The 14,073-nt window shown below is 34.1% G+C and overlaps 3 protein-coding genes across 3 annotated transcripts; all 3 read left to right on the top strand.

Moving 5' to 3' along the window:
- Positions 1–351: 351 nt before the first annotated feature.
- Positions 352–2,810, top strand: LOC143617284 (casparian strip membrane protein 1-like). The gene is made up of 3 exons (XM_077089895.1): positions 352–667; positions 2,295–2,418; positions 2,526–2,810. Exons 1-3 carry the CDS (start codon positions 363–365, stop codon positions 2,739–2,741), a joined length of 645 nt encoding a protein of 214 aa, XP_076946010.1. The 5' UTR covers positions 352–362; the 3' UTR covers positions 2,742–2,810.
- Positions 2,811–7,306: 4,496 nt separating this feature from the next.
- Positions 7,307–10,276, top strand: LOC143617283 (aquaporin SIP1-2-like). Its single transcript, XM_077089894.1, has 3 exons — positions 7,307–7,639; positions 9,508–9,780; positions 9,887–10,276. The coding sequence occupies exons 1-3, from the start codon at positions 7,349–7,351 to the stop codon at positions 10,034–10,036; spliced, it is 714 nt and encodes a 237-aa protein (XP_076946009.1). The 5' UTR covers positions 7,307–7,348; the 3' UTR covers positions 10,037–10,276.
- Positions 10,277–11,183: 907 nt separating this feature from the next.
- LOC143617281 (apyrase 2-like) lies at positions 11,184–13,712 on the top strand. Its single transcript, XM_077089893.1, has 7 exons — positions 11,184–12,008; positions 12,337–12,480; positions 12,552–12,649; positions 12,726–12,817; positions 12,889–13,091; positions 13,303–13,492; positions 13,588–13,712. The coding sequence occupies exons 1-7, from the start codon at positions 11,682–11,684 to the stop codon at positions 13,701–13,703; spliced, it is 1,170 nt and encodes a 389-aa protein (XP_076946008.1). The 5' UTR covers positions 11,184–11,681; the 3' UTR covers positions 13,704–13,712.
- Positions 13,713–14,073: the final 361 nt, after the last annotated feature.

Below are 14,073 nucleotides of genomic sequence, written 5' to 3'. Positions count from 1 at the left end.
ATAGTTAATATGTTAACACACTCGTCAAAACTAATTCATCAATAAAAGTATAAATTAACTATCACAAAGTGGTTTAAGATTCTTTCTTTTATATGTACACTTTCTATCATAACCACCTTTTGTTGTGGTTGAAGTGGAACCAGTTAGCGACAACAACTCCCTCATATTCTCTAATCTTCAACCTTAAAGTACTTCACTTACTCATTATCTTAATTAGTATAAACTCTTATGTCAACTAAAACAAACCCACGACACACATATATATAACACACCATCCTATGCTTATATTCATCGAAACCATTTGATACACATATTTAACCACATTTCTCACTTTACATATATCCTTTAGTTAAATTTCTTCAATGGATTTGAGTCGTTCAGGAAAAGAAAGCGGTGATATCGCAATCCCCGTGAGGGAGGTTAAATCCTCCAAGTCAGTAAAGGCTCCACCACCGGCAGCCACAAGTACTATAAGACTCGGCGGTCCAGTGCCACCAGCTGCGGGGTGGAAAAGAGGTGTTGGTATTATTGATTTTATTCTTCGGATATGTGCGATTGCTACTACTCTTGCTGCGGCTGCGGTTATGGGTACCACTAGCCAAAACCTCCCGTTTTTCACTCAGTTTTTCCAGTTCCAAGCTAGTTATGATGATTTCCCAACATTCACGTAAGTGAACCTTTTTTTTTTTGTCAGATTGAGCCGGGTCAATAAAATAGTTTGTGTTTTTTTAGCGTAAATATAGGTTTTCTTTTTTCATTTTGACCATTTGGAAATGAAAATGAAAATATTTTCCACCTTGGCTTTTTTTGTAAAGTTGGTTACAACAACTATAAAACTAAATGTAATCTATCTCTTCTAATAAAAGCCTATCATTTTTGTCACTTGTCAAAACCATAGCCCTCCTTATCTTTTTTTAACCAATTTTCATATACGGGCCTTATATTTTAAGTCATTTCAATATATGACATTAAAATTATAGGTTTATTCCAACTAAATTCATTACTACATATAATAAGTATTCTCAATATGGATTGAAAAGATACAATTAATGTTTATTATGGTTTATATTCAAAATAATAAACAATAAACATTCGATTCATAATATGTGGAATGAGAACAATCAACTTGGACTAAATCCTGATAACGTCAGCGGCTAAGGCTTCGTCTTTAATACCTAAAAATACATATGATTTTAAAACTAAAAGTTTTCAGGTTTACCCGAAACCTAGAATTCCGACCCAAGAACCAACCCAAATTACTTCGGTTCAGGTTCTGGTTAGTATTTTCTTGGGTTCGAATTTCTCGGGTCGGGTTAGTTTGGGTTCAGGTACGGGTTTTCTTGGTTTGGGTTTCATGTTAGGGGTAAACGTGACAGCCCTACTTTCAACGATTATATATAAGAATCACTACATTCACTTTATGCAACTTTAAATCTTCTAATATTTTTCTAACTCAGAATAATCACTATTATTTGAACATGGTTTTAATGTTAGTGTGTATTTTTCATTTTTCTGGCAATTACATTCACATGAAACAAACATATCTTTTTGTTATATTTAAATTTTCGGTTTTTATTTTGCTTGATTATACAATTTTTAATTGTAAAATATAAAGTTAATTAAAAATTTGTCATAAACAGAATATTAATGACAACAAATTTATCATGATCAGTTAATTTCAAATTGTAAAGATTCTAAGGATGATTATATCATCAAATTTCAGGTATCTGGTTTTTGAGATAATCATGTTTTTTTTATAAACATGAGCAGATATTCTCAAATAACATCATATTAATTGATTATAAGTTATGATATTTTATGTGTATGAATATTTTTTTTATTAGTATCATAGATATATATTATCATTTATTTAGAGTTGGTATGTACTTGGAGAACCTTTTTTTGTCACCCGTGCAACTATATATGGTTATATCAAGAGTTATAAGCATGCTTATATGTTACTTTATTAATAGTTAGAAGCAGACATGGACTAAAGATTTTGATTTTTGATAAACAATGTATACCACCTAATATAATCACAACTGTAGTGTAAAAGGAAGTTTTTACATATTTGTAACATATTTGTGTAATCTTAGTTATATAATTTATTTAATTTAATTGTAATTGTATTAACAATATATAATCAATTTCTTGAATGTATTTCATTTAATGGTCAAAATTTAAAATTTTCAACAATTACCCGTGTAATACACGGGCCTCAAACTAGTTAAAAAATATATTCTTAGTATATGAATAACTAATCATTGAATGTTCAATCGATCGATTTTATGTAGGTTTTTCTTAGCAGGAAACGCGATAACTTGTGCATATCTCGTGCTCTCTTTGCCTTTCTCGATAGTTTGCATAGTTCGCCCACATATAATTGGAGCTAGGATGTTGCTCCTTATTTTCGACACGGTATTTGTTATTATTATTATATAATGATAATAATAATTATTTTGTTGTGAACGTATATTCTTGCTATTTTGTCACATGTTTTTAATTGTAACGTTTTGGTTTTTCAGCTAGCGTTGGCTTTAACCATGGCGGCTGCATCTGCGGCGGCTGCCATTGTATACTTGGCACACAATGGAAACACAAAAACCAATTGGCCGGCGCTTTGCCAGCAGTTCAATGATTTCTGCCCACGTGTTAGCGGTGCAGTGGTGGGTTCCTTCCTTGCTGTGCTGATTTTGGTGGCTTTGGTGGTGCTATCTGCCGCCGCTCTCCGGAGGAACTAATCAAAATTGTGTGATTATTTTTTCTACAGCTAAATTGTCTTGTTTTATGTTTTGCTATTGAGCTTGAAAGTTGTAGTTGGTCGGGCGTTTGTATGGATTTGATATGTAACATGGGTAATTATGGATTGGATTGTAATTTAGGTGTTGTTTGTCTTTTAAGACAAAAAATGTCTGCAATCTGATTTCATCTGATTTAATGTCTACAATTGAAGATGTGCTCTGAAGGTCTGCAATCTGAAAATACAATACTGTTTGTTTTATAAACTAGATATCGTCTGCATAAGCTGAAAAGTAGTTAGATATCATATATATTACAGTAGATAAAAGTTATTTAACGTTTGTAGACTGCTAAAATAATTGGTAGTGGTGTACGAACTATGGAAGTGGGTGGTGGTAGACAATTGTGGTAGGCGGTGAACGATGGGTGGTGGTGATGGAAGGTTGTGGTGGTGGGTGGTGGAACGTGTGGTGGCTGACAATGGGTGGTGGTGGCGGCGGACGGTGGGTGGTGGTGGTGGATGGTGGTGGCGGCGGACGGTGGGTGGTGGCGGTGGCGGGTGGTGGTGGTGGCGGTTGGTGGCGGCAACGGACGGTGGGTGGTGGTGGTGCATGGTGGTGGTTGTAGACGGTGGTTGTGGCCGACGGGGGTGGTGGTGGTGATGGACGGTTGTGGTGGTGGGTGGTTAACGGTAGTGGTTGTGAGTGGTTGACAGTGGTGTTGGGTGGTGGTGGTGGCGGCAGACGGTGGGTGGTGGTGGCGGCGGACGGTGGCGGTGGGTGGTGGCGGCGGCGGACGTTGGCGGTGGGTGGTGGTGGCGGCGGACGGTGGATGGTGGTGGTGGTGGCGGACGGTGGGTGGTGGTGATGTTGGACAATGAGTGTTGGTACTTGGTATGATGTTAAGAAGTGTGAAGATGTGTGAAGATGGTGAAAAAAGCTTGTTTTTTAAGACCATAAAAGCAGTTTTCAGATATTTTTTTAATTAAAAACAAACAATCTTCAAGAGCTTATGTCTGTGCGCATGCAGACGTATGCTCCTTGAAGACTTTATAAGCAAAAACAAACACAACCTTAGTGTTTATTCTGTTTACAGTGACAAGTTCAACTGATTTTATGTTTGTTTGGTCGTTTATAAAGTTGTAAACAATTTAAGCATCTAATAACTTTGGATTGACATTTTTTTTGTTGGAAGTCTTTTTAAAATTTTAATTATTATTTCATTATCAATAGTTTTTAACTATAAATTAAATTATTAACTGTAAGAGAGTTGAACATTAAAGATGTGATTTGAGAAGACAAGTAATATATAGTTGTTGAAATGCACTGGCGAATCCACCTATTTAATAGACGAGATGCCCCTCCTATCACTTTAAAATATTTGGTTCATATCCATTTATATGAGTATTTTGATCATTTAAAAAAAGTACCTTTAAGGTAAAATAGTTCTAAATAAAGAGTTGGATACATATAACTTAAAATATGCATTATGCCCTGCACGAACCAACACCCCACTATATATATTACCTTCTTGATCCTAATTTATTAATGTGTAAATTCTAAATTGAATGTATATTAGCTAAATAGTTTAAGAGAAAAATTAATCACACTAGTTGACCCTTATGTATTACATTCTTAATCCTAATTCTTGGTCAATAGTTGAAGAGAATAAATTAACTTAGAGAAAAACAAAAAATCATATTACCAAGCTTTAAATGTTAGTATTCTTAAAAATCTAAGAGCTTTAAAAGATATTAAACTTAAGGATCATACTAAACGTACCCCCCTCCCTTGCTATCCATACATCCCCCTGAACTTTCTTTTCCCTTAACAATTGTAATTGGCATGTTGGTCCCTCTTATTTTATAATTCTCTCAAGATATTAAACAAAAAACTATTAAATTTTTAATTTTGTTTTACAGTTTTTATATATTTTTGTTATTTATTTTATTATTTTATTTCTTTAAGATCTTATCAAAAGTTTGTTTATTTTTTTACATGTATTAAAAAGTATTGTATGTTTTCTCTAGCTAGTTTTTTATTTTTTTTATTTTTTATAAAATGTATTCAAAACAATTTGATTTTATTTGTTAGATGTGGATACATGAGATTAATGTTACCTGAGAAAAGAGTCAATTTTTTTTATCAAGTTTTATGTTATTTAACATTTTTATTTATAGAAAATAATATTATTTTTATAAAAAAATGTAAACTATCTCTTAATTTAAAAAGAAAAAAGCTCTCCAAAAAGATTAAAACAAGTATAGAAAAAAAAACTTTTTTTTAAAACAAGAAAAACAAAGTATTTCATATAAGAAAAAAAATTTTCTAAATAAGAAAAAATATATTTTTATTAAAGGCTTGTAAATATACCTAAAGGGGTAAATAGAAAAAACATTGTTAAATAATAATAGAAAAAAAATTCTTTTATAAAAATAATAATGATAATAAAAGATAACAAAATGACAAAAGAAACAATAAAATGCCTAAATTGTATTAATGTAAAACTTGAAGGAGGGGGTATGTTTAGTAAAAATGGATGAGATGAGGGTACATTTAGCAGCACCCTAAACTTAAATGGATTAACAGGTCAACTCATATATTAACTTGTCATGTTTAAGTCAATTCATTTATGAAACGAGTTAGCCAATTTAATAAGCATGTTGTAGCATTCAATCCAAAGTTCCAAACCTTATTATTTTAGTGACTTCATTTCATAAACTACAGAGGCTATTATAACTAAATATGATTATATCTTTATCCACTTGTCTTTTTTACATGACATGAACACATGACATATACTTTAACATAAAGTTCACGCATTTGAGTTCATCTTAAAGACATTCAAGCCAGTTTTAGGTCTAACCATAAGCATATTTAACTAAACATGTTGTGTTCGCCTCAATCCACTAGTTCACACCCATTTATTATTGCTATTTTTTATTGAACGGCCAACGAATCCTCTAAATGAACTACTATAGAAATTCACCATATCAAGGTACACTTGCATTCTAATCCGGTGAAAACCTTCACATAAAGCCAACACCGGTGAACACTCGCCCAAAGACACGATAGTGCGTTGAGATAAAATTCGTTCAATAATCCAACTAGTGAACATTACTTACTCGCCTAATTTTTCATCATCAGGTGTTATGGAAAATAAATGATGGAGATAGAAATCAAACACGTCCCCTATGAATACCATTTCTATCCATTCATTATTATCTAAACATTATACTATACTATATATTAAAGCAAGCATCAACTGCTACAATAAGGCTCATTTTTTTTGTAATTTATAGTCCTTCAACTTTAAAGTTATTTTAAATCAGTCCCTTTAAAGTTCTAAACTGTTTTAGTTTGATCCCAAATATTCTCTCTGCTAAACTTTGTTTAATTTTACCCCCCCCCCCCCTAAAGTATTCATGGTTAGGGGTGTTCATGGTTCGGTTCGAAACCGCGAAACCGCCCAAACCGGCCATCGGTTTGGTTTCGTGATTGTTTTTTTTCTTAGCTCTCGGTCGATTGGTTTGAAAATTTCAAACCATAGTGAACGGTTTGGTTTACGGTTTGAACCGGTACCAAACCGCATAAAACCGGACCGGACCGCATGATTTATTTATATGTATTTTTTAATATTTCATAACATATATATGTGTATATAAATTTATAACTAGACATATATAGTATTTTGTATTATATATATGCATATATACATGAACAATACTAAATATGTATCAAAATATTGATAGTAAACAAAAAAAGTGGGCTAAGCCCAAATTAAAAATGCAAGAAACTTTAATTGGCCTTTTATTTTCTTAAATGAGATTTAAAAAAGTAAAAATAAGTTGTTTGTTATATTATATAAATTATTATGAGTTGTATAAAACCGAACAAGCCCAAACCGCGAAACCAAACCGTTATAAACGGTTCGGTTTAAGAGTTCAACGGTTCGGTTTTGGTTTACGAAAATCAAAAACCGTTACTAACGATTTGGTTTACGGTTTGCCTAAAAACCGCGAAGACCGGACCATGAACACCCCTATTCATGGTTATAATATGTTCCCTAATTTGTTATTATATACGTATATTTAAGTTACTATTCTTTTTTAATGACCACCATACGAAGTATTTTAGATTTTTTAGTATTCTGTTACGACATATTTATTTCATCTATTTAGCGCAATTAAAACGAATGCGTATTCACAATAAAGTATATAAGTTTCGTTAAAAACTAGATCGTATTTGCAATAGAATCAATTATTTTTTTATTTTAAACAATATAGTGAGTGTAGTACCACGACGATACCTTGATGAGCCGAATCGATACCAACCAAGTTTTCTTAATAAACATTTTGTTTTGTATTGAAATGATAGACATTTAAAAACTCAACCCGTCAGCGATTTCCTTCCGCAACGTGGGACGGAAACACAATAGCTTTTTCTAAACAAGAAACCAAAACGCACACGTCTTTTAACATAATTGGTGAATATACATACATACATATACCACACCTAACGCTATAGGCTATAATATAATAATATCAATCACACTCACTACTACTACTGCCCCATCTCTGAATCTTGTTCCGTCGTCAGTTTGTTCCAACATGGGTGCAATAAAGGCGGCGATCGGCGATGGGGTGTTGACTTTCATGTGGGTATTCTGCGCATCCACTCTCGGCGCCGCCACTTCCGTCATAGCCACCGCCGTCGGCCTTCAGGGCATGGCTACGCTGCTCATCACCGTCGCTCTGATATTCATCCTGCTGTTTGTGTTTGGTGTTATTGGTGATGCACTTGGTGGGGCCAGTTTTAATCCCACTGGTACCGCCGCCTTTTATGCTGCTGGTCTTGGTAGGGATACACTTGTTTCCGCCGCCGTACGGTTTCCGGCTCAGGTAATTCATCAAATTATTATTATTATTATTATTATTAATTTGAAACCCCCAATGGATATAATGATTTGATCCATTCCATTAGTCGAGAAGCTCGTGAGTTACTCGAGATCAGCTAGCTAAAAACTCGAATCCAGCTCCAGCTTATTTAATCAATGAGACTGTGGGCTAGCCCGAGCTTCACTTGTCGAGTTAATACGAGTTTGTTATTTGTCTAATTCTTATTTAATGTATTAAATATATGTTTTATAAGAATAATTATTAATATTATATATAAAGTTGTGATAAAAAATAAGTTAATAATATGTATTAAGTTAAATACATAAATTATTGTGAATGAAACATGGAATCACTTGGGATTTTGAATTGCTTAGTGTTTAGTGTGACTTATAATTGATATGATGACTTGATCCATTCCACTAGTCCGAGTCACTCGTTAGCTACTCGAGGTCGGCTCATTAAAAGCTCGAATCGAGCCGAGTTTAAACGAATTTGAGCTTAAAAATAAGCATGTGTTTGGGATTCCTTGTTTGGGCTCCTTTTTAACTTATTAACTTTTCAAAAAAGGTAATAAGTAGGTCATAAGTTGTTTGGTAAGTTAGGATATTGTGAATTATTAACTTTTTGTTTTTTGTAGTTACAAAAGGAATCAATCCCAAACACCCCCTTTTAACATAATCGTTAAGTTCACGGGTTGTGAAACGAGTCAGATGCAACCCTAGGTATTTACTGCTGTTAAAGCTTTTAACCTTGGGTAATTGTGTTATAGCTAATGTAAACAACTTGTATGTCAAGTTGTTATACTAGATAAGATGAAATAATAAGTTAGCATCTCTAGGAAAAACAGCAACTTGTGCAAGTTGCAAAGGCAGGTTTTTGCAGATTTCAAATGCTTAGTTTTAGTATAAGTAGCTGGCTAGAGTGTCTTGTAATAGTGTGGTGGTTTGAGTCCTTTAATACAAAAAACAGTTTTTGGCTTTGTTTTTATATCAATTACAGCTTGCTTATTCAACGAGCCCGAGCTTCACTTGTCGTGCTCGAGTCGGCTCGCAAGCCTGTTATTTGCCTAACTTTTATCTAATATGTTAAATATATATTTTGTAAAATAATTGTTATTATATTTAAAATTATGATATAAATAATTAAATAATATGTATTTTTTTATATACAAAAAATAGTAATTAAAATATATACAAAAAATTAATATAAATATTAAAAAAATAATTAATTAATAAATAATGAACGGGCTGAGCTTGAAAAATTACTCACTAGCCAAGCTCGAGGTTTAGAAATAGAGCTTGAAATGAGCCGAGCTCGAGTTCCATCTTGAAAAAACTACTCACGAGTCAAGCCCGTCTAGTTTACGCCCCTAGATCATTAAACTAACTCAGGACTTTCAATTAATATATAGGAAATTTAGAGGCATTTGGTTCACAAAGAATTTGTGTCTGTTAAAAGGAATTGGAATATGAAGGAAACCTATTTGGAATAGAAATTTGTGATAGAGTTCAGATTCCAATTCATTGTCCAACCAAATATGTTAAAAGTAAACCGAGTAGCGAATAAAGTTCATATTCCAATTCCATTAAATTCCAGTAAATTTTAACGAGCCAACCACCGCTTATATCTAAATGTTTGAATTGGATTTCACTATAAAGTACAACTAGAGAGTATAGAGTGAAACTGATTTCACACGCTAGAAAAATTTATATCCGTTAGTTGTGTTAAACTCGCTCATGTCCATGCCATGTACCATATTTAGAAATTGCTCATATCCGATAAATAGTTTAGTTTTAAACTCTCAGTTTTTGCAAAGCGCATAAACACTTATTATTAGTTTCTAAAATATCAAGTACATTTGTTCTTGACAGGCACTAGGTGCAGTTGGTGGTGCATTGGCAATCGTCGAATTGATGCCATTACAACACAAACACATGCTCGGTGGACCGTATCTGAAAGTTGACTTGCATACCGGCGCTATTGCTGAGGGAGTGTTGACTTTCGTGATGTCGTTTTTGGTCCTCTTAATCATCCTCAAGGGTCCTAAAAGTCCATTAATGAAAAATCTGATGCTCTCATTTTCAATTGTGACCATGGTTGTCCTGGGTTCGGGTTATACAGGCCCGTCAATGAATCCTGCCAATGTGAGTACTAATTGTTTTTAAAACATGACAGTAATTATTAACGTGTCAAATATGATTACAAATGTTATATCATTTCAATAAAAAAATATTTTATTGTTTTATGCAGGCGTTTGGGTGGGCGTATGTTAATAATCGACACAATACATGGGAGCAGTTTCTTGTTTACTGGATATGTCCATTTATAGGTGCGATATTTGCTGGTTGGGTTTTCCGAGTGTTCTTTCCCCGACCTTTAAAGAAGAAGAAGACGGCTTGAAAACCAGACCAGACCGACAATTATTCTACCTTCTTGGTAACCGATTATTGTTCAAGAATTTAAGATTTGTTTTTAGTGAGAATTATAAATATAATGAACAGTTCATCTATTTGGACATATAAATGCTTGGTATTAGAATTTTAACTGTTAACATCATATATTGTACTTTTCAAATATTTCATGTCTTGCTTTACTTTTCTGGGTGAAATGTTGATAAGTAGTGATTAAACGTTAAAAATATCGTTGGCAGGCACTTGTGTTTTAAATGGCCAGAGAATCGAATAAAATAGGAACCGTGTGAGTCTTTGTCGCGTATGTATTGAATTTTTTCAGTTGAATATACGTTTTCCATGGTATGTGAATGAAAGCTAATACGCGAGTGATTATTTGTGTGACGTGAAAACCAGATACGCAAATATTCAGGGGGGTGGCTAAAGAAATACAACTGATAAGCTATCTACACACCATTGATGTTTCATACGAGCCGTATAACATGCAAAACACGGTAATATGGGTCATATGACAGATGGAACATGGCCATATGGTCGTATGAAGAGCTGTATGAGATGGTGTCCTGTTCGCCAATTCATACACACGTATGATGTGTTTCCTTGACACATAAATAACTGATTTGACCACTGACAATACGACTCGTGTGACCATTTTTCGTCATATCATACGATCCATATGATACGGCTGGTATAACATGACATAGACGCTCGTGTATAGATTTTTAAGATGTACACTTTATCAATTATCATCACCTTATGGGTAAGTAGGGATGTAAATTTCTAACACAGCACAAAAACATAACACGAACCTAACACAAAATTTGTGGGTTTGGGTTTTGTATAAGTAGGTTCAGATCAATTTCAGGTTGAGCCCGCAAACCCGTTTAGCTTAACGGGCCGTGCTCCAGTCGAACCCAACGGGTGGCGGGTTGACCCGTTTAAACTATTTATTTATTATTTTGATTATTTAAGATGCATTTTATGTAATACATTGATTTGGCTACTTATCTTATCATCTTATGCCAATATTTAACCAAATTTAAGAATTGACATAAGATTTTATAATTAAAATGTACTTGTTTTGTATAAAATTATATTTTACCATAGAAAATATAAATTTAAAGTATTAATGTACGTGTAAACAATAGAACATACAAAATGATTCAGGTCAAATGGGTCGTGTTTCGGTTCACTTGTTTGACACGATTTTCTGGTTCGTGACCCGTTTAACACCAAGCTGGGCCACTTTTTATAGAATTTTTGGTTTAAAAGACGATAATGCCCTTGACAGTTAACATCACGTGACTTGGGCATGGTGGCAGTTATGCTTTCTTCAATATTCACTACCTCTGCACTTAAAAGTTAAAACAATTAATCGGATCATAAATTTTTTTATATTAAATAAATCCATCAAATTCAATTTCACCCTCATTTTATATCACAATTACAATCTGTAAATTAATCCTCAATGGTGTAATCATAAATTTCATTTAATTCGTAACCCGGTTTCAAATCCAACGGTCGAGCTGGAGAAACCGCGGCAGTCGTTGAAGCCGCCCGCCGGAAAGATCCGGTACCGATCACTGTCAGCTACCGATCTCGTCGGATCACACACATTCTCATCTCATGACAGAATGCTGAGACGCGGGCGACAACAGCAATATAATGAGTCAGTATCCGATACACTGCGTCGTTACCAAGGGGTTATTTTGGTCATTTCGGTGCCGCTTTTGATAATATGTTTGGTGCTGGTCCTGATGCCGGCTGCGAGGACTTCATCGAATGATGTGTTTGTTTCGAATAGGAAGTTTCTGCCGAATGTTGGGAGTCCGGTCGCTTTGTTGAAAAGCTATGTGGTGGTTTTTGATGCGGGGAGTTCGGGGAGTCGAGTTCATGTGTTTTGTTTTGATCAGAATTTGGATTTGATGCATATTGGTGATGAGCTTGAGGTTTTCTATGAGGTAGGTGATTATTCAGTTTTGTTTTTCGGTTGGTTTGTCAATATTGTTTCGATACGAAAAATCTCATATTTTGTGTCTTAGTAAATAAGCGATTGTAACGAGGTTTTTGGTTGTCATATTTAACCCGTTTGATAAAACAGGTTGTGTTCTGGTTGACCTTTTTAACCCATTTATCACAACCATCCAACCCGTGTAAGTTGTAACATGTTTACAACTTGTTGACAACTCATTTATCTGTGATTTGAAGATGCAATTATCAGAAAACCAGCTTGTAGACACAATCCGAGACACCTATGATCAACTTTATCTGATACTTGTTTTTTTATAGTTAAAACCAGGTTTGAGTGCAAATGCAAAAGACCCTAAAGTTGCTGCAGAGACTCTTCTACCTCTTTTAGAAAAGGCAGAAAAAGTTGTCCCACAAAACATGCGTAAAACCACACCGGTCAAAGTCGGCGTTAGTGATTTTAAAACTTAAATACACTCCTAAAGTTTTTTCAAATACACATAATCTGATTTATGTTTCTGTATGTAGGCACATAATCTGAAGCCGCAAAGACTCCAAATATATCAAATGGAGATGATACATTTTTAAAGGAAATGTCCCTTTTGGGAACAAAATATTATCTTTATGTTCACAGGTAAACTCTCATTATGTTCTTTTTAGATTAATTACTGAATTTTTGTTAAGTTTTACGGTTATTGTGTATCTGTCAGCTACTTGAATTACGGATTATTAGCAGCTCGAGCGAAGATTTTGGAGATGTCTAAAGATTCTGAGAATCCATGTGTCTTGTCGGGTTACAATGGTATGTTTAAGTTATTGCGCCCTTAGGCCTAATGTTGCATTGTTATTTATCTTGTAGACGTGCTCTCTTAGGCGTTTACTCGTATGGAGGAATTGATTACAAAGTTTCGTCTCTTTCATCGGGTTCAAGCATGAACAAGTGTATGGAAAAGGCACTAAAGGTTCTCAAAGTTAACGAATCAAATTGCTCACACGCGAATTGCACTTTTGGTGGCGGTGGTGGTGAACGAAAAGATATGTTCGTGGCTTCATTTTTCTATGACAGTGCTGCTCAGGTATCAAAGTTTTATTATATGTCTTAAATCCATACAGTCATGCCGTTTGTCCTAATATGCGAGTGCGGCATGACTGATAGGATATAAGTTAGTAGACACATGAGTACATGACAGTGACATGAGCTAATGGGATGCCTCCAACTCGCATAGACGTTGATTACAAAATGTTTGAAAATGAAATGAAATATCTAATTAACGAATTTTGATATAGGCGGGTTTGATCGATGCAAGTAAACCTGTTGCCAAAGTTCACCCGATAGATTTCAAAGAGGCTGCAGAGCGTGTTTGTGCAACCAAACTTGATGATGCAAAATCCAGATATCCTCGTGTGGGTTCGTCTAACCTTCCCTATTTATGCATGGATCTTGTCTACGAGTTCATGTTACTCGTTAATGGCTTTGGTACCTAAGTTATACACTTGTTATATATTATTTAGTAACATGACACTTTTATTACATAAAGTTATTAAAATTTGTTTTTTTTTTTTGGCATGGAGGTTTGGATTTGTGGCAAGAGATAACACTAGTGAAGAAAATTAAGTACCAAGATTCACTAGTTGAAGCTGCTTGGCCTTTAGGCAGTGCAATAGAAGTTGTGTCAGCAGCTTCTTAAAACTATACTTTTGTTGTAACCATAAAATTTTGACAGTAAAACATATATTTGTCTCTTTTATTTGTTTATTCAATTGCGTTATTTGAACTAGTTTTACACTTGCATGGACTAATATAGAAAACTTATAAGTCAGTCGAACCAAAGCGGTTGGTTTGATCTATATTCACTTGGTCCACCGGTTAATTTGGGTTTTTGTGGTATGTTGGTTCAAACACATCTGAAAATGAACGAATCAAACGCTTAGCTTAAACATAAATAATATTGAAACAATCTGAATAACATTAAAAATGGTTTAAAGCCTTCTCTTGTTTCTACACGTACATGTTCAAGTCTATCAAGTATTTAATCGGAGATGTGATTACAGAACACT

This window comes from Bidens hawaiensis, unplaced genomic scaffold (assembly GCF_021521415.1).
Source record: "Bidens hawaiensis isolate Kalapana, Puna unplaced genomic scaffold, B.hawaiensis_p1.1 tig00053583_1, whole genome shotgun sequence".
In the NCBI taxonomy this organism is placed as follows: Eukaryota; Viridiplantae; Streptophyta; class Magnoliopsida; order Asterales; family Asteraceae; genus Bidens; species Bidens hawaiensis.
The sequence above is the reverse complement of the archived record's forward strand: the minus strand, read 5'-3'. Positions and strand labels throughout refer to the sequence as shown.

Bases quoted from the DNA above. Each gene is read 5' to 3' on its own strand.
- LOC143617284 (XM_077089895.1), top strand. From the start codon at position 363: ATGGATTTGAGTCGTTCAGGAAAAGAAAGCGGTGATATCGCAATCCCC. The intron at 668-2,294 runs GTAAGTGAACCT...GATTTTATGTAG, and splicing joins GATGATTTCCCAACATTCAC to GTTTTTCTTAGCAGGAAACG. The intron at 2,419-2,525 runs GTATTTGTTATT...TTGGTTTTTCAG, and splicing joins TGCTCCTTATTTTCGACACG to CTAGCGTTGGCTTTAACCAT.
- LOC143617283 (XM_077089894.1), top strand. From the start codon at position 7,349: ATGGGTGCAATAAAGGCGGCGATCGGCGATGGGGTGTTGACTTTCATG. The intron at 7,640-9,507 runs GTAATTCATCAA...TGTTCTTGACAG, and splicing joins CCGTACGGTTTCCGGCTCAG to GCACTAGGTGCAGTTGGTGG. The intron at 9,781-9,886 runs GTGAGTACTAAT...TGTTTTATGCAG, and splicing joins CGTCAATGAATCCTGCCAAT to GCGTTTGGGTGGGCGTATGT.
- LOC143617281 (XM_077089893.1), top strand. From the start codon at position 11,682: ATGCTGAGACGCGGGCGACAACAGCAATATAATGAGTCAGTATCCGAT. The intron at 12,818-12,888 runs GTATGTTTAAGT...GTGCTCTCTTAG, and splicing joins TGTCTTGTCGGGTTACAATG to GCGTTTACTCGTATGGAGGA. The intron at 13,493-13,587 runs GTACCTAAGTTA...TTTGGCATGGAG, and splicing joins GTTACTCGTTAATGGCTTTG to GTTTGGATTTGTGGCAAGAG.